Source organism: Vulpes vulpes, chromosome 14 (genome assembly GCF_048418805.1).
Source record: "Vulpes vulpes isolate BD-2025 chromosome 14, VulVul3, whole genome shotgun sequence".
NCBI classification, from domain to species: domain Eukaryota; kingdom Metazoa; phylum Chordata; class Mammalia; order Carnivora; family Canidae; genus Vulpes; species Vulpes vulpes.
In genome coordinates this window covers 122,430,969-122,456,918 of record NC_132793.1, presented here as the reverse complement: position 1 = coordinate 122,456,918, position 25,950 = coordinate 122,430,969, and the positions used below count along the sequence as shown (strand labels likewise).

Genomic DNA, 25,950 nt, shown 5'->3' with positions numbered 1-25,950 from the left:
GGAATTTAACACAGATTTGTGGAAGGAGTCTTGTCACTGTTACAGGAAGACGTGAGTTGTGAAGATTGGAGGCTGAGGTTGAGTCCAGGTGTGATTTTGCAGGATGCCCAATGTAACTAGAATTTTTTTTGTTTTTGTTTTTGTTTTTTTAAGATTTATTTTATTTATTCATGAGAGACAGAGAGAGAGGCAGAGACACAGGCAGAGGGAGAAGCAGGCTCCATGCAGGGAGCCCGCCATGGGATTCGATCCTAGGACCCTGGGATCAGGCCCTGAGTCGAAGGCAGACGCTCAACCACTGAGCCACCCAGGCGTCCCGTAACTAGAATTTTGAAGCCCTGGATGGGTAGTGAGACACTAAGAAAATACTGGCCACTCAGAAGAAACTCTCTGGGTTTTGAGAACATCTATAGATGTTATAACACAAAGTTTATTAATCTTGGAGCACTTGTGGAATATGGGAAAATTGCCAGGAAACATAGATTTGGAAAACATTACTCACTTGTATAAATTAGCTTTTCCTGCAGAAGAACCAACCCCTCCCCCAATGCACACACACATGAATGACTTAAGGCAATAGACATTTAATTAGCACAGCCTGTGGATTCGCAATTTGGTCTGGGCTCCGATAGGTAGTTGTGCCTTGGGTAGGGTTGGCTGGACTTGGTCAAGGCTCACTCCTGTGTTTGCAGGATGAGTGGGTAAGAGATGAATTAAAAGGATTACCAAGAGGTAACGGGGCCTAGTTAAAGTTGAGTAACTTGGAATTGTATGGAAACCTAAGGTTTTTTTTCCTTTTCCTTCCTTCCTTTCTTCCTTCCCTCTTTCCTTCCATCTTTTCCTCCTCTCTTCCTTCATCAAATTCTATTTTTTAACTATTCTTTAAAAAAAAAACATTTTTATTTATTTATGAGAGACACAGAGAGAGGCAGAGACACAGGCAGAGGGAGAAGCAGGCTCCATGCAGGGAGCCTGATGTGGGACTCGATCCTGGAACTCCAGGATCAGGCACTGGGCTGAAGGCAGCACTAAACCGCTGAGCCAGGGACACCTGGGTGGCTCAGCGGTTGAGTGTCTGCCTTCCGCTCAGGGCGTGATCCTGGTAGTCCCAGGATCGAGTCCCACTTCGGGCTCCCTGCATGGAGCCTGCTTCTCTCTTTGCCTGTGTCTGCCTCTCTCTCTCTCTCTCTCTCTCGTCTCTCATGAATAAATAAATAAAATCTTTAAAATAAAATAAAATAAACCGCTGAGCCACCCAGGCTGCCCCCTTCATCAAATTCTAATTTAATGTTGAGGAACACAGCTGACTGTCTCCTACAGATAAGATATCCCAAAATAAAGAGCAGAGATAAACCTTAGACTTTTCCCATAATAAAATAATACACATTCATTGTCGATAATTAGAAAAATATAGAAATGTAAAAGTTCAACAGAATCACCCTTGTTCACACCAGTATAGACGATACTAAAGAAGTAGCGAGTGCTTCTGATAAGTTAAGGTGTCTTCTTAGGGGAGAGTAAGTCTGTTCCAAACCACTTTTCCAAAATAATGCTTCATTTATTAAGATTTTATCCATTCACTTGAGAGAGTGTGTGTGAACGAGAGAATGAGAGAGGGAGCACAAGCTTGGGGAGCAGCAGAGGGAGAGGGAGAAGCAGACTCCCCACTGAGCAGGGAGCCCAATGTGCAGGCAGGTTCTATCCCTGGACCTTGGGATTATGACCCAAGCCAAAGGCAGCCGCTTAACCAACAGAGACATCTATTTTTAATAAAGATTTTATGTATTTATTTGAGAGAGAGAACTAACAGGGTTGGGGGCAGAGACACTTTTTTTTTTTAAGATTTTATTTATTTATTTATTTGAGAGAGAGAACTAGCAGGGTTGGGGGGGGGCACTGCGGGGAGGGCAGAAGGAGAGGGAGAAGCAGACTCTTCCCTGAGCAGAAATGGATGCGGGCTCTATCTGAGTGATGAGGGAACAGAGCTAGCTGCACAAAACACAGCTGATATCCTGCAAACGACCCCCACCCAGGGTGGGATATGTGTGACATTGTTCAGGAAATTTCCAATTGTGTTTCTGCTAATGCCTTGCTAGAAGGAAAAGCGATCTTTTTTTTTTTTAAGATTTTTTTTTCTGTGATTTTTTAAGATTTTATTCATTCATTCAGGAGAGACACAGAGAGAGAGGCAGAGACACAGGCAGAGGGAGAAGCAGGCTGCCCTTTGGGAGCCCGATGCAGGACTCCATCCCAGGACCCCGGGATCATGCCCTGAGCCTAAGGCAGATGCTCAACCACTGAGCCACCCAGCTGTCCCAAGGGAAAAGCAATCTTTAACTTGACAGTGGCAAGGCCTCCAGTATCTTGTAGGTCTTCCTCAGCACATGAAAATCCTTTTGAAATCTCCCTTTTTTGCTTACCTCCCCCAACTCTGCAAGTATATAATCAGCCACCCCTCACAGGCCAGGGCAGCCCTCTTCCCGCCCACAGGTCCTGCCCTTGTGCTTTAATAAAACCACCATTTTGCACCAAAGACGTCTCAAGAATTCTTCCAAAGACGTCTCAAGAATTCTTCCTTGGTCGTCGGCTCTGGACCTCATCCAATATTCCAAAACTTCATCACGAGGATCCTGGAATCATGATCTGAGCCAAAGGCAGATGCTTAACTGACTGAGCCACCCAGGCACCCTTCCAGGTTTCTCTTAAAGGAGTAGGGGAATAGGCCACATGGATGGGGACAGATTTGCACATGGTACTTAGAATTCCTCTCTCCTTGCTGAGTCATTTCACTTCAGCTTAGTCTTCTAAATCTCTGTCTCTTCTCATCTCTTTCTGTCTTTTTAAAATATTTTATTTATTTACTTGAGAGAGAGAGCAGACAGAGGGAGAGGGAGAAGCAGACTCACTGCTGAGTGGGAGCCTGATAGGGTACTGTGTCCCAGGACCCTGGGATCATGACCTGAGCTGAAGGCAGACACTTAACTGACTGAGCCAGTCAGGTGGCTCTGTCTTCTCATCTTTATTACAATTGTGATCTCAGGGGCCCTGCTGGTTCAGTTGGCGGAGCATGCCACTCTCAAGCTCAGGGTGGTGAGTTTGAGCCCCATGTTGGGTGAAGAGATTACTCAAAGATTTGAAAAATTTTTTTAAAGATTTTATTTATTTGTCCACGAGAGACAGAGAGAGAGAGAGAGAGAGAGAGAGAGAGAGAGAGAGAGAGGCAGAGACACAGGCAGAGGGAGAAGCAGGCTCCATGCAGGGAGCCTGATGTGGGACTCGATCCCGGGTCTCCAGGACCACACCCCAGGCTGCAGGCGGCGCTAAACCGCTGCGCCACCAGGGCTGCCCCAGATTTGAAAAATCTAAGAAAAAAAACTGTGCTGTCAATGAGGAGGCCCTTCTAATTATCTGATTTCCCCAGCCCACATTCTCCTTGACTTCTCAGGATCTCTTAACCTGAGATGAAAGACTCTCTGATGGCTCTATGCATAGAATCCAGAGACTTTTTAGAAAGTTACTTCCAGCAGTTCTAATAAAAATTTAGATTTTCCTTCAATTATAAATGCAATCAACACAACCACAAAAGTTTATCAGTTCTCATGAGTTTGTTATCAGTGGAAGTCACAGATTTTCACGTCACATTTCAGTTGTCACAGGTATCTCAGAATATTATACGTACTCACTACTCAAAATCATGGTTGTTATTAGACTTACGGCCAGATCTTGTTATTTAACGTTATTAGAGAAGCATCTATTAACCCTTATTTGATACGTGGTTTGCAAATGTTTTCTCCCCTGCCATAGGTTGCCTTTTCACTTTGTTGATGGGTCCCTTTGCTGCTCAGAAGCTTTTGAGTTTGATGAAGTCGTTTTTACATTTTAAGTGATTTAAAAAAATAAAAAAATATTTCATGATATGCAAAAATTTGTGAAATTCACATTTCAGTGTCCATGGTCCCTAGAAGACAGCTATATTCATTTGTGGGCACATAGTTTATGGTGACTTTTACACTATCGTGACAGAACTGAAAGTCGAAACAGAGACCAATATTTCTGCAAAGGCTGAAATATTTAGTAAATGGGCCAAAATTTGTTGACTCTGAATTAAAAGAGCATTAACAGTGCTGAGGACGGGGACAATGTGTCATCCGTCTTTCCATCACTTCCGAGCCTAGCTCAAGTCCATAGAAAGAATCGCTGATCAACAAAATTTGATGGGTCAAAAGATTCTACTAATCCCTTTGGGGTACACACCTGCCAGTTTAGGAAGCTTGGTATTTTAAATCTTAATTTTTTCTTAATCTCCTCATATTAATTTTTCTCTAAGCTTCAAATTCGAAAACTCAGGTTCCTTTCCCCTGAATAATACGACAACTTTAGCTTACGTTTTATATTTAGCAACAGGAAAATGAGAAGAGGACCGAATGTCTCTAGCTCAGTTTTGCTGTTAAAGGAAATTACCAAGTAATGAAGCGAACTCCTGCTCTAATGCTGTTGCACAATGTGAATTATTATGCAATAGGAACGGTGACCAAAAGGAGACTACCCTGCAGCCCATTTCTTCAATATATGCTGATCCAGGGAACCTTGATTCAGTTCGGCAGATGCAATGCTCCCTTAAGCTAAAGGGTCAGAGGGACCTAGCAGAAGCACAGGCCTCCCCCGGGACACCTTGCAGCAAGGAAGGTTATTCTGAAGGCCAAGGAAATAACCAGTCTCCTGATGTCTCCTTAAAAATAAAAGCAAATGTGCACCTGGGTGGCTCAGTGGTTGAGCATCTGCCTTCAGCTCAGGTTGTGATCCCAGGTCCTGGGATCCAGTCCCATACTGGGCTGCCCGCGGGGAGCCTGCTTCTCCCTCCACCTGTGTCTCTGCTTCTCTCTCTGTGTCTCTCATGAATAAATAAATAAAATCTTAAAAAAAGCGAACCCCAAACCTTTGCATGACACCATCTTCAAAAAGAGTAGTTTTAAAAGGTGGTAATATGGGGATCCCTGGGTGGCTCAGCAGTTTGGCGCCTGCCTTTGGTCCAGGCATGATCCTGGAGTCCCCGGAACGGGTCCCACGTTGGGCTCCCTGCATGGAGCCTGCTTCTGTCTCTGCCCCTCTCTCTCTGTGTGTGTCTATCACGAATAAATAAATAAAGTCTTTAAAAAAAATAAAAATAAAAGGTGGTAATATGGTATGGAAGAAAAGAATTAGGCCTGGAGGGAGAAAGTGCAGGTTAAAATTCTAATCGCCATCCCCTCCCCCACCCCAAGTTTTCTGCCATTGAGAGAAAGGTGGAAAATAATACCCCTGAGTGCTACTGAGAGGATTAAGTAAGATGAGCCCTGTCAATTACTGAGCCCTGGATACTTGCAGATCACATTCAGGGGGTGATGAATGAGAGCCTTGGTGCCTCGGAGAGCTGGGGAGCGCTGAGCTGGGGCAGGTCGGTGTGTTCTTTGTTTTGTTACACAAAAAAACAAAAAGTCTCTCCCTTCCTTCCCTTCCTTCCTTCCTTCCTTCCTTCCTTCCTTCCTTCCTTCCTTCCTTCCTTCTTTCCTTCCTTCCTTCCTTCCTTCCTTCCTTCCTTCCTTCCTTTCTTCCTTCTTTCCTTCCTCCCTTCCTTCCTTCCTTCCTTCCTTCCTTCCTTCCTTCCTTCTTTCCTTCCTTCCTTCCTTCCTTCCTTCCTTCCTTCCTTCCTTCCCTTCCTTCTTTCCCTCCCTCCCTCCCTCCCTCCCTCCCTTCCTTCCTTCCTCCTTCCTTCTTTCCTTCCTTCCTCCTTCCTTCTTTCCTTCCTCCCTTCCTTCCTTCCTTCCTTCCTTCCTTCCTTCCTTCCTTCTTTCCTTCCTTCCTTCCTTCCTTCCTTCCTTCCTTCCTTCCTTCCCTTCCTTCTTTCCCTCCCTCCCTCCCTCCCTCCCTCCCTCCCTTCCTTCCTTCCTCCTTCCTTCTTTCCTTCCTTCCTCCTTCCTTCTTTCCTTCCTTCCTCCTTCCTTCTTTCCTTCCTTCCTTCCTTCCTTTCTTCCTTCTTCCTTCCTTTCTTCTTCCTTCTTTCTTTCCTTCCTTCCTTCTTTTCTTCCTTTCTTTCTTCCTCCTTCCTTCTTTCCTTCCTTCCTTTCTTCTTCCTTCCTTCTTTCCTTCCTTCCTTTCTTCTTCCTTCTTTCTTTCCTTCCTTCCTTCTTTCCTTCCTTCCTTCCTTCCTTCCTTCCTTCTTCCTTCCTTTTCTTCCTTTTTGTCTGCCACAATCAAAAAACAATTGAAGGTGTCTTTTTTTTTTTTACATTCATAAAACTCTTGTGTTTTTTTTTTCAACAATTTTTATTTATTGAGAGAAAGAGAGAGGGAGCAGGGGGAGGAGCAGAGGGAGAGGGAGAAGCAGGTTCCCCACTGAGTAGGGAGCCCTACAAGGGGGTTCAATAGCAGGACCCCGATCATGACCTGAGACAAAGGCAGATGCTTAACCAACTGAGCCACCCAGGAGCCCCAAACCCATGGATTTTTATTTATTTTTAAAGTAATCTCTACACCCAATGTGGGGCTGAAACTCATCTTATGACCCTGAGACCAAGAGTTGAATGGTGTACGGAATGAGCCAGCCAGGTGCCCCTTGAAGATGTCTTAAATGTGTACAAGGCAACAAAAATCTTAAAAACAAGTGAATAAGAAAATAAAATTAAAGGAAGAGAAAATAGGTGAGGTTGTATGAAGCTAGGGGGGAAATCACTGACTCTTCGACTTCAGATTTTCTGAACTAGTAAAATTTCCCCAAACACTAGGAAAGAACAGAAGTGTGCCAGCATACTCTTTTTGCCAGGTAAAAGCATTCACAAACAAAACTAAAACAACCCGACAAAGGCTCCTACCACTCTCACCATCATTTCATAAAAGATTCTTTTGATAATACCTACAAAGTGGAGATAACGTGACTTCAGAATACAAGATAGTCTAATTCAGCTTTGTGGGGTTGTATATTGTTATTTATACTTTGTCTTGGGTGGGTGAAAACAGAGCTGGCAAAGGCTTAGAAAGGGCATCTGTGAATCAATGACTTCATATATAAATGACCTTGATACTCATCAAGCAACGGATCCCAAATCTGACCCATGAGCACATTCGTTAGTGCAAGGAGGAAGATACCACCAGTTACAAAAGAAAAGTTATTCCCGGTAGAACCCTAAGAGCATTGTTTTTCCTGGATTCTCCTTAAAAGGACATTATGTAAGGTATTAAATAATATCCTCAGACTGAATAGGGCATTTTTATAAGACGTATTCCCTTGGTGTGGGCAAATGTGAAAATGTCAACGTGCAATTCAATAAAAGGAATTTTTATGGATACAGTCCCGGCAAACTGCTTTTCCCTTGGGTTGACCTGATACAGAAGCTGATTTTAGGGGGTCCAGATTCTAGAGGGCAAATGGGACTGTGTATCTTTCAGATAGTACTCCAAAATGGCATTTTTCTTAACCAAACTTGCGACAAATATTGAGTGTGGATGAATTCTCAGCTGTTCCATGGTTTTACAACCCTTGTATAGTATATCTGGAAATCAGATCCTATGTTGATGGTGAAACAATGTGTTTTACCATTCAGCTCACCTGAAGGGGAGGAATTAGCTGTTAGGACAGTTGAGAAACTGGACAAGATCACAAAGGGGTAAATAGAGGGAAACCTTGAAAGTTTCTAATCTAAGGGAAGTCCTATATAGATACTCAGTGAATTCACAAATGTCACAAGTTATTTTCATTCATTCATTCAGCACCTATTTATTGAACGTCCACTACATGCTAGGTTCTATTCTATGCATTGAAGATACAGCAGGCAGCAGTGAGCAAGGCAGAAAAAATTCTCTGCCCTCATGGGGTTGGGTGGTGGCAGAGGGAACCGTGACAAGATGTTCAAGTGACAACAACAAGAGATATACAAGTAACATATTAGCAATAAATGCTATGAAGAATGGAGAAATATAGATTAGGAAAAGAGGATAAGAAGAGTGTGTGTGGTGGGGTTTTGTGGGGGGGAGGGGTAGCAGTGGTTTCCACTTTCAAAAAATTAGCCAGAGAAGGCCCCATGGAGAAGATACTATTTTAATCAATGACTTAAGAAGGTAAACTAGGGGTAATGTGGATATCTGAGGAAAGAGCCCACCTGGCAGAGAGAAGAGGGAGTCAAAGGCCCTGGGGCATGTATACGCCTGGCAAGGTCAGTGTGTGCAGAGTGACCCAGGGCTTGTAGCCGGCTGGCAAGGAAGTACAGAGGTAGTGGTGTGGGGGTGGAGAAGGGGCTTTATAAACCATTACAATGACGAACTTTTACTCTGGAAAATCTGGGAAGCCGTGAAAGGGTGCTAAGTAGAGCAGTGACACGGCCCAACTAATATTTCAGCACCTTCGCTTGACTGCTGTATTAAACACAGACTGCAGGGTGGCGAGGACAAAAGCAGGGAGACCAGGTAGCCGGCGACTACATTTTTCTTTTCTTTTTTTTTTTTTCGACTACATTTTTCTAGGTGAGATTACACCCTATGTACCAATAATGTGCTAACAGCAATCGGGATTAAATAAAGCGGGAATCGCACCGTAGTGGAAGCTTGGTCATTTTGCCCATTTGGGTCTGGGTAAAATCCCCAAGACCCAGAACTCCTACAATTTATACAAAGAAACTCTCACTGACTTGAGACAAATCCAGACACCATAACAAAAAGGTGACATGCGGGGCAGCCCTGGTGGCTCAGCGGTTTGAGCGCTGTCTGCAGCCCGGGGCCTGATCCTAGAGACCCAGGATGGAGTCCCACGTCGGGCTCCCTGCACGGAGCCTGCTTCTCCCTCTGCCTGTGTCTCTCTGCCTCTTTCTCTCATCTCTGTGTATTCTCATGAATAAATAAATAAAATCTTTAAAAAAAAAAAAAAGGTGACATGCTATCTTATGACACTTGCTGCTTAGCTTGGTGCTTGATGCTCAAACCCACAAAACCGGGCTCATGTGGGCAGTGGGGACCCCAAGTAAAGGCTGGATACTGCTAGAGGGCTGCGTGGAACCGTTGCTTGTGCAGAGACAGCAAGGATTTAACAAACAGGAGAGGACGCTGAAAAGGGAAATGGAAGCAGTGCCCAGAGTTTTATCTGCTTTGTCCATAAAAGGAAATTAGACACTTCACAGAAGCTTACTCTATACACTTCACTTGCTCTCGCTGCACGTAGATTTATGTTGTCTCATCCATGGTAAGCATGAGTCTCCCATGCAGTGTAACTTTTGTTTACTTAAATTGCTGAAATTCCGAGATCCACATTGGCTAACTGCTCATTTTATTTTTCCTACACTATGTTTTATCATTCTTGTGCCTTTCAGAAAGCAACCCCAAGGTTCTAGTGTTGTAGGCTAGACAATGTAATGTATTCTCTGATTTGACTTCCATCATTTCTTGTCAATGAGGAATATTTCTTCGTCTTTTATTTTATTTCTTAAGATTTATTCACTTAAAAAAAGATGTATTCACTTATTGGAAGAGAGAGAGAGAGAGAGAGAGAGAGAGAGGCGTCATGCACGGGCGAAGGCCAGAGAGAGAGAACCCCAAGCAGACTTCCTGCAGAGTGTGGAGCCTGATGCTGGCTCGATCTCAGGACCCTGAGAGCATGAAACTGGCTGAAATCAAGAGTTGACACTTAACCACCTGAGCCACCCAGGAGCCCTGGTGAGGAATATTTCTTTTTTTTTTTTTTTTAAGATTTTATTTATTTATTTATTTATTTATTTATTTATTTATTTATTTATTTATGATAGGGAGAGACAGAGAGAGAGAGAGAGAGGCAGAGACACAGGCAGAGGGAGAGCAGGCTCCATGTCGGGAGCCCGACGTGGGACTCGATCCCGGGACTCTAGGACCAGGCCCTGGGCCAAAGGCAGGTGCTAAACCGCTGAGCCACCCGGGGATCCCAGGAATATTTCTTAAAGCTAATGATTTAACGTTTGATTACATGCTAATAGTTATGCCTTGGGTTGGCAGGATTGGGGAATTAGCCAGCATTGCTTCCGCTTCGGCCGTGCTGCCTGTTTCTATGCTTTCCACACTGATTCTCCATCTCCCACCCTTTCCCACTGAGCTTGGGCTGGACTCAGAAACTGTCTCCACCTCAGGCTCTAGAAAGGCACCATCAATTAGTGGGAGCATGTCTGGTGAACCACCTTACCGTCCTAGGGTTCTATCCAGCATAATTTTAATTTTTTGCTTTTATTGATGCTCATTTTAGAAATAGGCCCACTAGTGAAGAACTCTTACCTTATTACGAATATTTAGAAATTAGGTTATCATAGCAATAATAGTTTGGGTTCCAAACTACTATGAACATTTCAACAACTGATCGATTTAATAATATTTTTATTTTTATTTTATTAAAGGTCTCTTTCCTACATTAACCAAAGCTTTTTCACTCCAGATTTATATATGGTTCCCTTGCCCTTTTAAAAGGAAAATGGCCTCTGTGTTTTCTTTCTGTCCCTGGGCTTCCCAGTTGATTTAGTGGCATCACTGGTTCACAATTTTCTAGAGCTCCATAGCCATCTTTAAGCTGATAAAAATGTTCTTGGCCTTAACAATGAACAATTACATATGCTGCAAAGGACTACATTAGGAGAGAATCTATAGGGGAAGTCCCCAGAAGAATGATTCATGGCAGGATTTCAGGAGGAGCTAGAGGTCCAGAGGTTGTCCACACAAGGAAATGGCCCTTCCCCAACCCAGGGTAGGGTCAGGGCAGGTGGTCATTTCCCACTAAGTTGTAACTCTTGAGCTGCAAATTGCTAGATTTTAGCAGTGGGGTGGGAAAAGGTTTCACCCCTCCACACCACAAAAATATGAGAGACTTGGGGTCTAGGCCCACCTCTGCCCCTCACCCGTCTCACTTTCTACCTTGGTGACCTGATGAGCATCCCATCTGGCTGCCTGCCTGTACTAAGTTTTCCTGCACTCTGGAACTGGGGGTGTGGATGGAGTAGTGGTGAAGGGGTTAGTGAGGAAGAGCAAAGGTTGTGGGGTGGCAGGTGGGAGGGGGTTCTGCATGCAGTGCTCAGCCTTGGCCTGACTCCACCTCCCAGGGGGTTAGTGGCTAGCACGCAGGGTTGTTAGGTCATAGTTTCATAGTTTCGATCATCGCCTGGCAGGATATGATAGAAGGGCAGTTTGGGGGTGTCAGTGAAACGGATGACCGTGTACCTATCTTGACATCCTAGCACTCTGGTGGTAGGTGTGTTCAGAAGGCTGCTGCAAAGAGGGAAAGAGAACTATATAGGGGAATTGGAGATAAAGATATGAAATAATCATGGTGTGATCCAAGAGACAACAATATGGCTTAGCTGGCTTATTTGGTCCTTATAACCTCATGAAGAACAATGTCCATAACCCAATAAAGGTCATAGTCATTAGAGTACTGATGTCTGTATATATATTTGTCACCTCTCTTTTAAAAATTCAAAGCTAAGGACACAAATGCCTGTGCTATGACACAGAATGAGCTGATGCTACTGGAGAGGTACACAGTGGCTGGAGAGAAGTGTGTTACAAGCAGCTTTGGATCTGGGGGGGGGGGGGTCCCAGCACCGCCAAGAGGCATTAACCTCTTAGTTTCCTCACTAGTCAAGTAGGATTTAATAACCTCTGCACAGCAGAATTCTTGTTAGGATTACAAACAATGTATGTCCAGCACCTACCATAGCCACTGGCCCCGGCTATGAATAACAGCCACTGCTTTTAGGAGTGTTTTAGAACAAGCCGCGCATAACACTTTTGTGTCCCCCCGAAATACACCTTCCCTGGATGGGCGCATCCAGAGGAACGGGATCAAGGAATCCCATGGGGGAGGTTTAATCAAAAAGGCTTCAAAGAGCTTCAGTCAACTTCTAAGAACCCACCGGTAGGGCTTGGGGAGGGGAGAACCTTGGCTTTCTATTTACCTCCCAGCCGCGGTAATGAGAGCTGCTGCCAGAAACCGAGGTCTACACTGGCGCCAGCGTGCTAAGTAAGCACTCGACACGCACTTTCCCACTTTGTCCTCGCAGTCGTCCTCCCAAGCGTGCAGCCGCCCATGTTCCAGGTAAGGGAATGGAGAACAGCGGTGCAGCAGCTTGCCGGGGCCAACCCAGTGGTGCAGCTGGGATTTGGGTTTTAAGTCCAACTCCGCTGTCCTAACTCTCAGCCACTTCCCTAAAGTCAGCTTCCAGCTACACTGAGCAAAAAAGAAAAAAAAAAAAAAAATCCTGCAAGAGAGGCCGCCTGGCTCCTCCACCGCCGCCTCCTCCTGTGGCTGCCCCCGCCGCGCCCCGCATCCCACGGGGTCCCCTTGCAGCTCACTGGTCCCTGCAGCCGGGGCCGCGTCCCCCACCTGCCCCAGATCGCCCCGCTCCCCCTGGAGGGAAGCTGCCCCCAGGCCCCCGCTGGGACGGGCATTGGCAGGTGTGCGGGGTTCCTGCGCCCGGCCATCCCCGAGCCCCCGTCTTGGTCCCCGGGGCGCGCTCCACACCCCGAGGCCCGCGTCCCCGGGCCCCCCCTAGGGGATGCGGGGGGGACCCGGGGGGGCCCGGGGGGTGCGCGCGCTGGAGCCGCGGGACGGACACGCGCCGGGTCAGAAAGGGGGTGACCGGGCTGCCCTGGGGGGGCGACGTCTCAGCCTTCGCTCCTTGCGCCCCCGATTGTCCAGCCCGGCGGGCCAGCGCCCCGCAGAGCCCGGCGCGGGTCGCTCCCTGCCCTAGGGCCGAGGGGCGGGGCGGGGCGGGGCGGGCCGGGGGCGAGGCCGTCCTCCGTCCTCCGTCCTCCCCGTGCCCGTCTGGCGAGGTGGCAGCGGCGGAGCGCGGCGGGCAGGGCCACCTGCACCTGCTACGAAGCGGCGGCCGGGCCCGCGCGTGCGACCGCACCTCCCGCCGCGAGCGCCTCGGTCACGCGGGGCCCGGGCCTCGGATTCCGCGCGGCCGGCGGGCCAGGCCCTGCGCCCCGGCTGCTGGGGCGGCGCCCGGACACCCGCACCCCCGCCCCGCCCGGCAGGGTGAGGATGGGCCGCCCGCAGGGGAGAGGCGGGAGGGCCGGGCCGGGCGGCCGCGGCGGGACTCGCCCGTCCCCTGTCCCCGCGGGCGCACGGGGGGGGGGGGGGGGGGAGGGAGGGAGGGCGCCGCGTGCCCCGCTCGGGCCCCCGGGGAGCGAGCCGGGCGATCCCGGCCTCTGCCCGCCCTCGCCTCCCCCGCGCTCGCCCTGCCGGGGAGGAGGAAACGCGAGCCGCGCGCAGACACCTCCTCCGCCTCCTCCGCCTCCTCCGCCTCCTCCGCCGCCGTCGCCGCCGAGCCTGTTGCTGCCGCCGCCGCCGCCGCCGCGGGACCCGCCGCGTCCTCAGCCCGGTGAACGCGAGGCGGGAGCGGGGCGCAGGGGACCCCCCCGGCCCCCCGCCGCGGGACAGCGCGGCCCGGACCATGGGCGCCCCGCCCGCCCCGGCCCGCCCCGCGCCGCGCGCGAGCACCTGCGCGCCCCGGCCGGGCCCCGGGCTCTGAGCGCGCCGCGGGCCAGGTGGGTGCCTCCCCGGGCTGGCGCCCCCCGCGGGGCCCCGGCCGCCCCGCCCCGCCCCCAGCACGCCCCTCCCGGGCCCGCGAGGCTGCAGTCCCGCGGCCCCGGGGCGTAGCTGCTGTGCGGCCGCGCCGGGGGCTTCCGGGGGGCGGGGGTGCGTTGCCCCCTGCTTGGACGAAAGTGAAAGCTTCAAGCCCCCCGCCGCCCGGGAGCTCCTCCTGCGGCGCGGGGCGCCCTCCTCCTGCCCCCCCGCGGCCTCCGCCCCGCCAGACCTCTCTGGGGCTGTGGGGTGCGCGGGGCGAGCGCGCGGGGCGCGGGCGGGCACAGGGAGCCCCTCGCCACCTTCCCAAGTTCACGGTACTCCGCGGTGGTAACTTTGGCAGCTCCACGCGCGCACGTTTCTTTCTGTGGGCACGTCCCGCGCCGGCCCTCGTGAAACCCTCCCTAACTGTTTCTCGCAGCTTCCTTCCCGGCCCTTCTGTGATCAGGAGACCCCTGGAACTCGGTGGCGCGCGGCGGCGGTGGTTTTCGGGAGGCGGTTTCCTTTGACATCCCCCTAGAGGTGGCTTTACCTGCTATTTTGTTTGAAACAGGCTGTTCTCTGTAGGTTGCTTAAAAAGGAAAAGAAATTGAAAGTGATGGTTGTCCCTCCCCTTCTCGGAGTACCTTCCTGGCGTTTAACGGGTGAGCTGTAGATCTCGTTCCTCTGGGATGCTTGGATGGTTCCGCGTATTGATAGAATCAGACGTTGAAAGAGCGTTTTTAAGTGGCCTGGTCTACATGGGTCACACCCAAGACCCCCCGCTGTCTCAGCGAGCCCCAACTTCAGAACTTTTCGCACTGTGCTTAAGCAGGACTACAGAGGCCTTGGTAGAAACCCCTTCTTTTGGAAAGCAGGAATTCATTCTCTGCCTACATTTGATGGGATTGGTAAGAGTTGGAGCATAGCCAGCTTCAAGTTTTGTTGTTTTTTTTTTTTGGGGGGGGGGCCTGCTGTGTGTGGGAGGGGCTGGGGTGGAAGACTGAATGCAGACTTGTTGCCCAGGCCGGGGAATCCACCTTGCTAAATGACTCCCCTGTACTTCTGAACACTTCATGTTCTGTTAGTCTGGGTCAGGGATCCCTGAAACCAGCCTTAGTGAGGTGGCTTCTCTTGCTTGGGGACCAGGAGTTCCTCAGGATCAGCTCCTGCCTGAGAATCCTGAAGCCTGTCTAAAGGAATTAGAACATTGCATGAAAAAAAAAGTTTGTATAAAGAAGGATTGACTGCTTTTGCAAACAGGTGTTTTAGAACTGTTTAAAACGGAATGTTTATCACAGTCTTGAATCTCCCTGTTTCTTTTTTTTTTTTTTTTATCAAGTTATAGGGAAATAAGGCCATAAAGAGGGGTTTCTCCTTAGATTTATCTCTAGGTAACGGCTGATGTAATAAGAGCTACTGGACGGTAGACACAGCTGTGAATTACAGGGTGTCCTGTGAAATGTTTAGGGGATATTTCCTGAAGTGAACAGAAGAGGAGGATCCTGAGACTATTAATTGAGTGTGAGGAGATGGAAAAGGGACTACGTGTGGCTCAAAGTAGGAAATAAAAGTATCGGGTGATGACTAAAATAAAGGTCTTTATGTTGATTTGTCCAGCCATTTGTAAACCAGTAAAATAGGGGGAAAACTCATCATGGTATAAATTGCTAACGTCAAATTAGAGTTTTGCAAATGGGGCTTCCTGCCACTGTCTTTCCCACTGAGAGGTCTGGGGATTTCCCTTTTCACTGCCATAGCATTCTCGTTGGGTGCTGTCCTACCAGTATTGGGATGACATTAATTGTTCTAGGTGGTACTGGAGGGTCTGGGGAGGAAGTGGGTGATTCGGAGGAAATGCAACTTGCCTCTTCTTCCTCATTACCCAGCTCTTGACGATCTTTGCCCTGCATTTGCGGAGAAAGCAGCCTCCACCAGAGAGGCTGCATCACAATCAGGTGGACTGCTGTGTGGAGCCAGGTGTGGGTGGGTGGCTCCTTTCTGCCAGGCCTTCTGGAACCTTCTAGGGCGTAGGACTGGGTGAGCAGCAGGGAGCGCTGCACCAGGCGGCCTGGCGCTTACCTGTTCCCCATCCACCCAGCATGTCTGATCATTATGGTGCCAGAAGTAGGGATGCCTGCTTGAGAGGACCCTGTCTTTGAATATACTTTTAATTTTATCTTGTCAAAAAGGCAACTCCCTCAGGCCCCTTTTCTGCCCGTCACAGCATTTCTCTGAAGTCCCCCAGCCTCTGCTCTTTACATCCCCCAGATGACCTACTCTGCTTCTGTGTTGGTGTAGTTGGCTTTACCCCTTCCCCGGTCTCCTGGGCTGTGCTTCTCAAGTATAATGGCCACAGAGCCCCCAGTATGTGACATGTTTTCCGGCCCTCTTCTTTTCTTGATCATTAAAACTTGGAGGATCAGAGTCTGTGTGGGAAGGTGCCCGTGGTTCCACTCAGCAGACAGGCAGCCCTGGGTTCGAAGCCCCCTGGTGATGATGGCAGAGGCTGTAGGTTTTCCGTGCAGAACTGACACCTTACAAATTGCCTTAACCGACTTTTATCTTCATTTTTTCCTTCCCAGCCCCACGTTCCAAGAAAAAGATTTTTAAACCAGATTCTTCACAAAGGACATGAGGGTTTCCATTCTCGCAATTTTTGACATTTTCAAGCTGAGATTTCCATTTGCTGGGTTCTTAGATTGAAGGGCACTGTGTCCCTTTTCAGGTTTTCGAATGTTTAGAAAAGGATTCGTCATATTTGGGCCATATGAATAATCTTGACACTTGGGTTTCAGTAAAGCTGTGCAGGATGTAGGAAGTATGTTTTAGCGCCAACAAAGAGGCATTTAATTTGAGTGTGCCTGTATCCTTTGTGACAAGCAGTAGTGTTTTTCTCTTAAAAAGAGAGCGTACATATTTAACGACACATTAATTCTGATCAGTAAATCTAAGTTTCCAAAGTAGGTAAGTAGTTGTGAGTTTGTTGTCAAACTTAATGAATTTATACAAGTAAAGTTCTTAGAATAGTGCCTGATACATAGTGAGCATTCAGTAAATATTGCTTATTGCTATTATTATATTTATATCTTTTACACTTCTAAGGTATAATTTGGACATCATATTTAGATTAATGAGACCAAGCAAAATTCAGATAGAAAAACAAGCCAGCTAATTCCCAAAAAAGATATTTTAGAGTTATTCTCTTCTAGAGATATTTATATCATAAAGAATAGAAATTTGGGCATAAGACAAATCCTGTCTACACCATTAGCCAGGAGACCCTTATGAAAATGGGGATGAGGATCCCTGGGTGGCTCAGCGATTTAGAGCCTCCCTTCCGCCCAGGGCGTGATCCTGGAGTCCCGGGATTGAGTCCCACATCAGGCTCCCTGCACGGAGCCTGCTGCTCCTTCTGCCTGTGTCTCTGCCTCTCTCTATGTGTGTGTCTCTCATGAATGAATAAATAAAAATTAAAAAAAAACAAAAACAAGAAAATGGAGATGATAAAACATACATCTCCAAGTTGTAAGAATTCAGAAGATCATATATGTAATGTCCAAGAAGAGGTACAATGTATTGGTCAATAAATATTCCTCTAGCAAAGCAATTAAGAGCAGGTGGAAAGTCTAGACGGGAAGGACCTGGGTTCAAAACCTGGTTCTGCCATCTGCTGCTGGTATGACCTTGGGCAAGTGACCTTACTTCTCTGTGCCAGCCCCTTCTTTCTCATCTCTTATCTGAAGATTGGCACTGATAATGGTAAAAATCCACCAGAGTCCTTATTTAGATATGATAATAATAGTCTTTATTGTCCAGGGATGTTGTGAGAGCTCTATTAGTTAACAGTCACATAGTGAGTACTATTAGGTTATGTGTTAAAATTATTATTATTATTACCTTCAGGAGAATAACAAAGCAGCCGTGCAAGAGGGAGGGACATTCATGCTCCCTGAGGGCCAGCAAGGGCCCCCACCCCTCTCTCCTGTGCCACAAAGTAGAAGAGAATACAGGAAGTGGCCATGGCATCCTAGAGGACGAGGCTTAAGTTGGCTCTGATCCATGTAGGAAGGAAGTTATTCAAAACATCATTACTTTATGTGTCAACTTAAGGCCGGAGCATCCTTGATGATGAAGAGGTTAGATCCGTGGGCTCCAGGAGCTCCGCGTGGTGGCTCTGGGAGAAGCTGCTCTGATGGGGTGGGGTTCTGGGACAAAGAGTGCAGCCACGCCCCACGTGATCCCACTGCGTGAGATTAGAGGATTCGGGTGGCAGAAAAATTCATGCCCACTCTATCTGGGCTAAAGAACAGGAAAACTAAACCACTGATCTGTAAGGGGGAGTGAATAGCTATCCGGGGGACTCCCTGCCCATCCTGGGGGTCCCTAACAACTGGCCAGTCTTAGCTGGTCCCTAACCTGGCTTGGAGCTAGAAGCTTCAACACGGCTCCCTTTATCCCCCTTTTATTCCCTCCTGTCCTCCCACCAGCACTCCGAGAGGGTGACAGCTGAGTCTGAAGTGGCTGTGGTATTGCTGGCTTCTGGAAAGTCCCCATCCTAGTCCCCTTGGTTTGCTGGGAGGGCACAGAGGGGGGCTGGGAAGAGAGGGGGTTCCCAGCGACGGCTTGCTAACTCCCACCATCTCTTCTCTCACTTCCTGATCAATAAGCCCCATTCTCTCTTCCTGTCCCTCCCCCACATTTGTATTCTTGACAGGAAGACGAGAGCAGCTTTCCATCCCCACACAGTGTTGGGGACATTTGGTATTAGACATTATGAAAATTAGAGTTACCCGATAGAAGACAGCTCGAGGATGATCTTGTTCCATTCTCTTATGAGAATAAACTTGAGATTTGGAGAAGTTAAGTGACTCGTCTTCTCAGCTTCACACTGGAAAGTGTTTTCATCAGGAAACGTAGGTCCTCTGCAGCACTTGGATGGCAGTCAGTGACCGGATTGTCCTCATTCTGTCACCCAACTTGGACAGGCCTCTTAGCTTCTCCACAGCCACGTTTCCTCATTTCAAATATAAGGGAAATTACTAAAGAGCTTAAAAGGACATTTCCAGCTTTCAGAATTTATAATTCTACGTGCATGCCTAAAGGGATGTTTGACACAGAAGGACTCACCAACAAGGTGAGGGCAACTGTTCCAATAACAGCATATGTGATAAAAGTGGTTGGGGTGCCTACCATGTTTAGGGACAGTGGTAGGCAGGGATTGTGTAGCATACAGACGGTCTCTGTGAGGGACAGCTGGTGCACAGGTGAAGCTACCAGCAAGAACACAGCTGGAAGTTCACTGGAATAACAGATTCAGTATTTCTTACTGAGGGTAGGAGGCACACGCGCCGTCTTTGAATGGGTGGTTCTACCTCGGATGGTCAAGGTTGCATGCAAATCCTGTGGACTGAGACGGCTTACAAAATAATCTAATGCTGTCTTAGTATTACTTGAGTAGGTCATCTGTTTCACAGATCTTTTTTTTTTTTTAAGATTTTATTTATTTATTCATGAGAGAGGCAGAGACACAGGCAGAGGGAGAAGCAAGCCCCATGCAGGGAGCCCGATGCAGGACTCGATCCCCGGTCTCCAGGATCAGGCACTGGGCCGAAGGCAGATGCTAAACCGCTGGGCCACGGGGGCTGCCCCTCACAGAACTTTTTATTGGAAAGTAGTACAGACAGGGGTGCCTGGGTGGTTCAGGTTGAGCATCTGCCTTCAGCTCGGGTCATGATCCCAGAGTTTCCGGATGAGTCCCCCATCTGGCTCCCTGCTGGGGGAGGAGTCTGCTTCTCCCTCTACCCCTCCCCCACTCATGATCACTCTGTCTTTCTCTTTGTCTCTCAAATAAACAAATAAAACATTTAAAGTAGTACAGACAGTTACCTAGTCTAAGTTACCAAGAATCTTACATCAGCAGAATCTGAATTGCTGATAAATAATTAGGGCTATCTTTGGGGCAGAGCTTAATTTTATTTTTAAATTTTTATTTACAGGGTACCTGGGGGGCTCAGTGGTTGAGTGTCTGCCTTCAGCTCAGGGAGTGATCCTGGAGTCCTGGGATCGAGTCCCGCTTTGGGTTCCCCATAGGAGGCTCCTTCTCCCTCTGCCTACGTCTCTGGGTCTCTCTCTCTGTGTCTCTCATGAATAAATAAATACAATCTTTTAAAAAATTTTTTTGTAAACTTAAGTAATCCCTATACCCACTGTGGGGCTCGAACTCATGAGATCAAGGGTCACATGTCTTCTGACCAAGTCAACCAGACATATTTGTTCATTTACGAGTGGTGTTAAGGACCAACTGGCTTTTTACAGAGAAACAAAGAATGTGCCATAGCTTGTTCAAATGAAAATGAGAGCTCTGCACATTTAAATAGTTTCGTCAATGTCTAATTTGGTAACTGGTTATTTATTAAATGTTTGAAATTCTAAATTGTGTAAATTTATTTTGCACTGTGGATATATTGCCTTCCAAGAAAACGGAAAATAATTCTGTATATTGTTGCTACCATATTAATAATTGCCTCATCTACACTAATTGGTAGATCTCAGGTCTCTCCTTTGTAATAATTCTAGTACTTCTTTAAACATGTCTTGGGATTAGCGGCTGTCAACAGTTAGAACTTGAAGCAGATTCAGTTACAGGAGTGGAAGTTGAGCCAGACATTTAATGCCACTCTCACCAGGTGAGAGGGAGAAAAAAGAAGAGAGAGAGAGACCATTAATATGGGGTTATATGAACTTCAAGTCTGTTTTCATCATCAAGAGGAGTTGTACTTTAAAGGAGACGAGATGGGGAATATGTTGCCATGAACTCTGTTGGAGCTCGAAAGTATTGGTTTCCTTCCGAACTTTTGAACATTCAAAAGTAAAACCTAGCTCTGAACTGTGTTCAAATCCTATTATAAAAATCCAATCTGATATATGCATATGTGTCATGTAGAGTTAAATGAGTAGACTTCAGTTCTATTTCAGAAAATGTTTAGAATTTGTTTTGTTTTGTTTTGTTTTTAGATCTTATTTATTTATGCATGACAGACACAGAAAGAGAGGGAGGCAGAGACAGAGGCAGAGGGAGAAGCAGGCTCCATGCAGGGAGCCTGATGTGGGACTCGATTCCGGGTCTCCAGGATCACGCCCCAGGCTGAAGGTGGAGCTAAACCGCTGGGCCACAGGGGCTGCCCAATGTTTAGAATTTGAATATTGAATATATTCCGGGTTCATACACAGCCATCTTTTCTCTTATTTCCTCACATGGAAGGAAGCAAGGGAGCACCCTGGTCTCTTTATGAGGATGCTAATCCCATTCATAAGGACTTCAGTCTCATGACCTAATCATCTCCCAAAACCCACCTCCAAATATGGTCACATTGAGGATTAGGATTTCAATATTCAGTCTGTAGCAGTGACTCTTTGGCCTTTGGCTTGGCCAATAAAATAGTGATGCTCTTTACAGAGATAGAGTTTATGGGAAGCAAGAGAAGTTCTGGGAAGGGAGGTGGTGAGACTGAGTTAGTTTAAAAAATAACAAACTTGAGGAGCACCTGGGTGGCTCAGTGGGTTAAGCATCTAACTCTTGATTTCGGCTCAGGTCATGATCTCAGGGTACTGGTGGTGGGGATCAAGCCCTGCGTGGGGCTCTGGGCTCAGTGGGGAGCCCACTTCTCTCCCTGACCCCCTCCCCCTGCTTGCACGTGCATTCTCTCTCTCTCTCTCTCTCTCTGAAAGATAAATCTTTAAAAATGACTAAATTGAGGCTGAGGTGCCTCTAGGCTATCCAGATACAAATATTGAATGGTCTGCCCTGATCTAGATCTCAGGAAGGAGGTTCAGTGGGAGACATAAAGGTGGGAATCATCAGGGTATGTGGGGTAGAAGACATTTTTTTTGCAGGACTCAAGAGGATGGGTGGAGAAACAGCAGCAAACTCTCCCGTGCCCACCTGTGACAAGCAGCCTAAGCCCTCCAGGCCTCAGTTAGGTCACAACGATGGCAATACTAGTAGTCTGTGGCCGAGGCTAGGGTTGGAGATGAAGATGGAATGAGATGATACTTGCAATGTGCCTGGAGTGCAAAAGTAAGCTGCTCGCAGCAGCAAGAGCATTAGAATGTGGTTGGGGACACCCCAGCCATTAGGTGAGACTGTCCAAAGAAAGCAAGTGGAATGAGGAGAGGGGATGCAGTTAGATTGGGGTGGGGGGTGGAGGGGTGGGGAAAGCCACCAAAGAGCCTGGAAAGAAGTAACCAAAGAGATAAGAGGAGCAGCAGAAGGGTTTCGGGCAGGAAGGAGTGGTCACCATAACGGTTTGAAGCCCGAAGGAGTAGTCACCGTTGAGAAATTCATCAGAGAGGACAAGGCACGGGCACCTGGGTGGCTCAGGGGTTGAGCATCTGCTTTTGGCTCAGGTCATGATCCTGGAACCTGGGATCGAGTCCCCCATCAGGCTCCCCGCAGGGAGCCTGCTTCTCCCTCTGCCTGTGGCTCTGCCTCTCTCTCTGTGTCTCTCATGAATAAATAAATAACATCTTTAAAAAATTAAATAAAAAAATTAAAAAACAAAAACAGACACAGCAGTTAACGACTAAAACACCCCTTTTGGGTTTTACAGCCAGAAGATGTAGATGGCCTCAATGGGAGCAATTTCAAGGCAGAGCCAGTGCATCTATCAGGTCACAGTCGAGACATCAGGCCGTGGAGCAGAAAAGCCAGGAAGAAAGCTGTGTAGGGAAGAAAGAATTGTAGCTCGGGAGGTTTGAGGTTAAGGGAAGAATTTTTTTTTTTTTTTCCCCAGATGGGAGAGACTTCATTCACTTGTTCACAATGCTATCGAGCTTCTGGTGTGAGTCAGACACTGCCAGGCACTGGGGCATGACAGTGAATCAGACGGATGCGGCCTAGAGGTGCCCAGGGAGTACGTGAGGGAAGGGAGACCCAGCCAGCAGGTGGGACAGGACGGGGCTGCAGATCCTGGGGACAGGTGGGCTCTGCACAGGAGGGTTTTGTCACCAGTGGAGCAGGAAGGCGTTAGGATGCATCAGATGCGATTGTTGAAGGTCACCCATAGAGGGGGGACGGCAGGTGAGAGAGTTTGGGTCCGTGGGAGCAGCACCTTCTACGGATGAGGAGAGAGGCAAAGTGTGGGCGTGGCGGCTTGTAAAACGTGAATTAAATGAAGCAATATTTATGGCGATATCTGGAGCGTAACTGGCACCAATTACATGTTAATGGAATTTGAATTCACGTTCAGAACCTCTGGACTATGTCAGGGAGAGCCTTTAAAAACTTACGTAGTATCATAATTGAAAAGATCAGTTGTTGAAAACTGGTCTGGTCCCGTAGACTATGATAATGGATAGCCAATATTTTTTTCTCTCTGGATGGTTTTTGGGGAGGGTGGAATCACCACTACTGAATTTGATTATCTTAAAAAAACTCCTTGAGGGCTACCTGGCTGGCTCAGTCCATAGAGAAGGCAATTCTTAATCTCAGGGCTATGAGTTCGAGCCCCCGGGTGTAGAGCTTACTTAAAAAAAAAAATTCCTTGGGCAGCCTGGGTGGCTCAGCGGTTTAGCGCTGCCTTCAGCCCAGGATGTGATCCTGGAGACCTGGGATCGAGTCCCATGTCGGGCTCCCTGCATGGAGCCTGCTTCTCCCTCTGCCTGTGTCTCTGCCTCTCTCTCTCTCTCTGTGTGTGTGTGTGTGTGTGTCTGTCATGAATGAATAAATAAAATCTTTTTTAAAAATTCCTTGAAATACATGTTAATAGAATGATATTTAAAGGTATCGGAGCAGGACTAGATTGCCTTCGCCAGCTCTGTAAGGCTTACAGAGGTTTAACAGGAGTTTACTGGTGGGATCTCTGTAACCTGTAGTGTGTGTGGCACTTATGGCATCCTCGGGTTTTATATAAGCACATTCTCGAGAAGGCTCTTTCTAGGCCAAGCACCTTGTTTGAACTATTATCTGTTCCTTTCTGTTTTTGAGTTCCAGGCTTTTAAGTTCTTCTGAAATAATAACTCTTCAAAAGTAGCTGTTGCTGTGATTTCATTAAATTCTAATGCCTGTGTTTTCTCCCCCAGGGTTCTCCCTCAGAAGCACACCAAATAGATTGCTCGTTCTAAAATAGAAAACAGTGGCAACGTTTTGCTGAGTTTCCAGACGTTTCCCAGGATGGAACCGATAACATTCACGGCAAGGAAACATGCGTTCCCTAACGAGGCCTCGGTGGACTTCAGCCTGCAGCTGGTGGGCTCCCTGCCTGTGCATTCCCTGACCACGATGCCGATGCTGCCCTGGGTGGTGGCCGAGGTGCGAAGGCTCAGCGCACAGGCCTCCAGAAAGGAGCCTGGGACCAGGCAAGTCCGGCTTTGTGTGTCACCCTCTGGTCTGAGATGTGAACCTGAGCCAGGGAAAAGTCAACAGTGGGATCCACTGATCTGTTCCAGCATCTTCGAGTGTAAGCCCCAGCATGTTCACAAACTGATTCACAACAGTCACGATCCAAGTTACTTTGCTTGTCTGATTAAGGACAATGCAGCCAGTCAGCAGAGTATCTGCTACGTGTTCAAAGCCGACGATCAAACAAAAGTAAGTGGAAGTGGGGATGAAAATGATTGAGGTGTAGCAGGATGGCTTTCATTGTGTGGGGGTCAGGACGCTGACTGTACGTATACTAGAATGAATGAATGAATGAGATAGTGCTGTGGTCATACATAGGTTATTTCACTGGGTTTTTGGTTATGGGGGTAGGTTTTTTTTATCGTTTGGAAGAACATTTGATAACAGATATTGGGAATTCTGAGTTCAACAATTCAACAGAGAAATCTGCCTCAACTTATAAATAAGAGCTGAATTGTTAGAGTTTGGATCATTTAAGGCAGGTGTTTTATTTGTTTATTTGTTTATTTGTTATTTTTTAAAGATTTTATTTATTTATTCATGAGAGACAGAGAGAGAGAGAGAGAGGCAGAGACACAGGCAGAGGGAGAAGCAGGGCTCCATGCAGGAAGCCTGATGTGGGACTTGATCCCGGGACTCCAGCATCACTCCCTGGGCCGAAGGCAGGCGCTAAACCACTGAGGCACCCAGGGATCCCCCACTGAGCCACCCAGGGATCTCCTAAGGTGTGTGTTTGAAAGCAGTGCTTCTCAAACAGAAATGTGCACACGAATTACCTGGAGATCTTGTTAAAATACAAATTTAGGTCCAGGAGGTCTGGGATGGACCCTAAGACTGCATTCCTAATAAGCTGCTGGGTGATGCTGATGCTCCTCCTTTGCAGATTGCAATTCGAGTAGCAGAATCCTGGCTAGATCAGTGAGCTCCGCACCTTTGACCCTATTAAAAAATATATACTATTCAGGAGCTGTATATGAATACTATTAGCCAATTTCCCAAGGTATCATGGTCACTTAGGCAAAGACTGTTGATAAGAATAGTGTATACATGGGGCACCTGGGTGGCTCAGTGGGTAATGTGTCTGCCTTCTGCTCAGGTCATGATCCTGGGGTCCTGGGATTGAGCCCACTTAGCTTTCTCTGCTCAGCAGGGAGTCTGCTTCTCTCTCTCCCTCTGCCCCTCCCCCTGGTGGTGCATGCTCTCTCTCTCTCTCTCTCTCTCTCTCTTTCAAATAAATCAATTTTAAAAACCTTAAAAAAAAGAACAGTGGGTATGCATCCAAGTTTTGATGCTTTCAGGTTTTGTGTGTGCAGATGCCCACTTTATGTCAGATCTGATTAACTCATTGTTAAAGCTCATGTGTGGCTGAGAAAACTATCATAGGAGAAATGGTAAAAGTATCGTCAGCTCAATTATTTTCCTGTGTATTGGTGCTTGCTTTGTTGTTACCATGCTTTGCAGCTCTGTGCTGGACTCATTTAAAGTCACTTACCGTTTTGTGAGGCTCAGTTTCATTTTTTTTAATTCATTTTTTTTTATTTTTTAAAAAGATTTCATTTATTTATTCATGAGAGACACACAAAGAGAGAGAGAGGCAGAGACACAACACAGGCAGAGGGAGAAGCAGGGGCTCCATGCAGGGAGCCCGGTGCGGGACTCGATCCCAGGACTCCAGGATCATGCCCTGGGCTGAAGGCAGGCGCTAAACTGCCGAGCCACCCAGGCATCCCCATTAGGCTCAGTTTAGATAAAATTGAAAATATAATCCCTGCGGCCACTTTCTCAGCTGGGCCCTTAGGAACTGCACTTTGGTATAGCCTGTGGACAGCGAACAGGCAAGGGCCCACTGCTGACTAGCCCGTGAGCTGAGGACACCCACGCCGGGCCTGGCATCCATCCACGCACGCGAGGAGGCCAGTGTCAATCATGTGGTAAATATCAGTAAATAGCAATAGAAATGCTAATGTTTCTCTACCTGTACTCTTCTGCTGTTTGTTGGTTTTGC

At 47.6% G+C, this 25,950-nt stretch overlaps 1 protein-coding gene across 6 annotated transcripts in view; it reads left to right on the top strand.

Moving 5' to 3' along the window:
* Nucleotides 1-12,886: 12,886 nt before the first annotated feature.
* The window catches only part of TBC1D1 (TBC1 domain family member 1), a 239,216-nt gene continuing 226,152 nt past the window's right edge, over nt 12,887-25,950 (top strand). For 3 of the 6 annotated variants that reach the window (XR_011997210.1, XM_072737885.1, XM_072737883.1), the window contains exons 1-2: nt 13,389-13,527; nt 23,627-24,134. Coding sequence is in view for 5 of the 6 variants with exons in the window: in XM_072737885.1 (XP_072593986.1) it covers nt 23,718-24,134 (417 nt within the window). In the remaining variant the exon portion in view is untranslated. Of the gene's footprint in view, nt 13,016-13,388; nt 13,528-13,792; nt 14,455-23,626; nt 24,135-25,950 lie in introns of those variants that run through there. The other 3 variants (XM_072737884.1, XM_025997565.2, XM_025997579.2) reach the window with 3 other exon arrangements.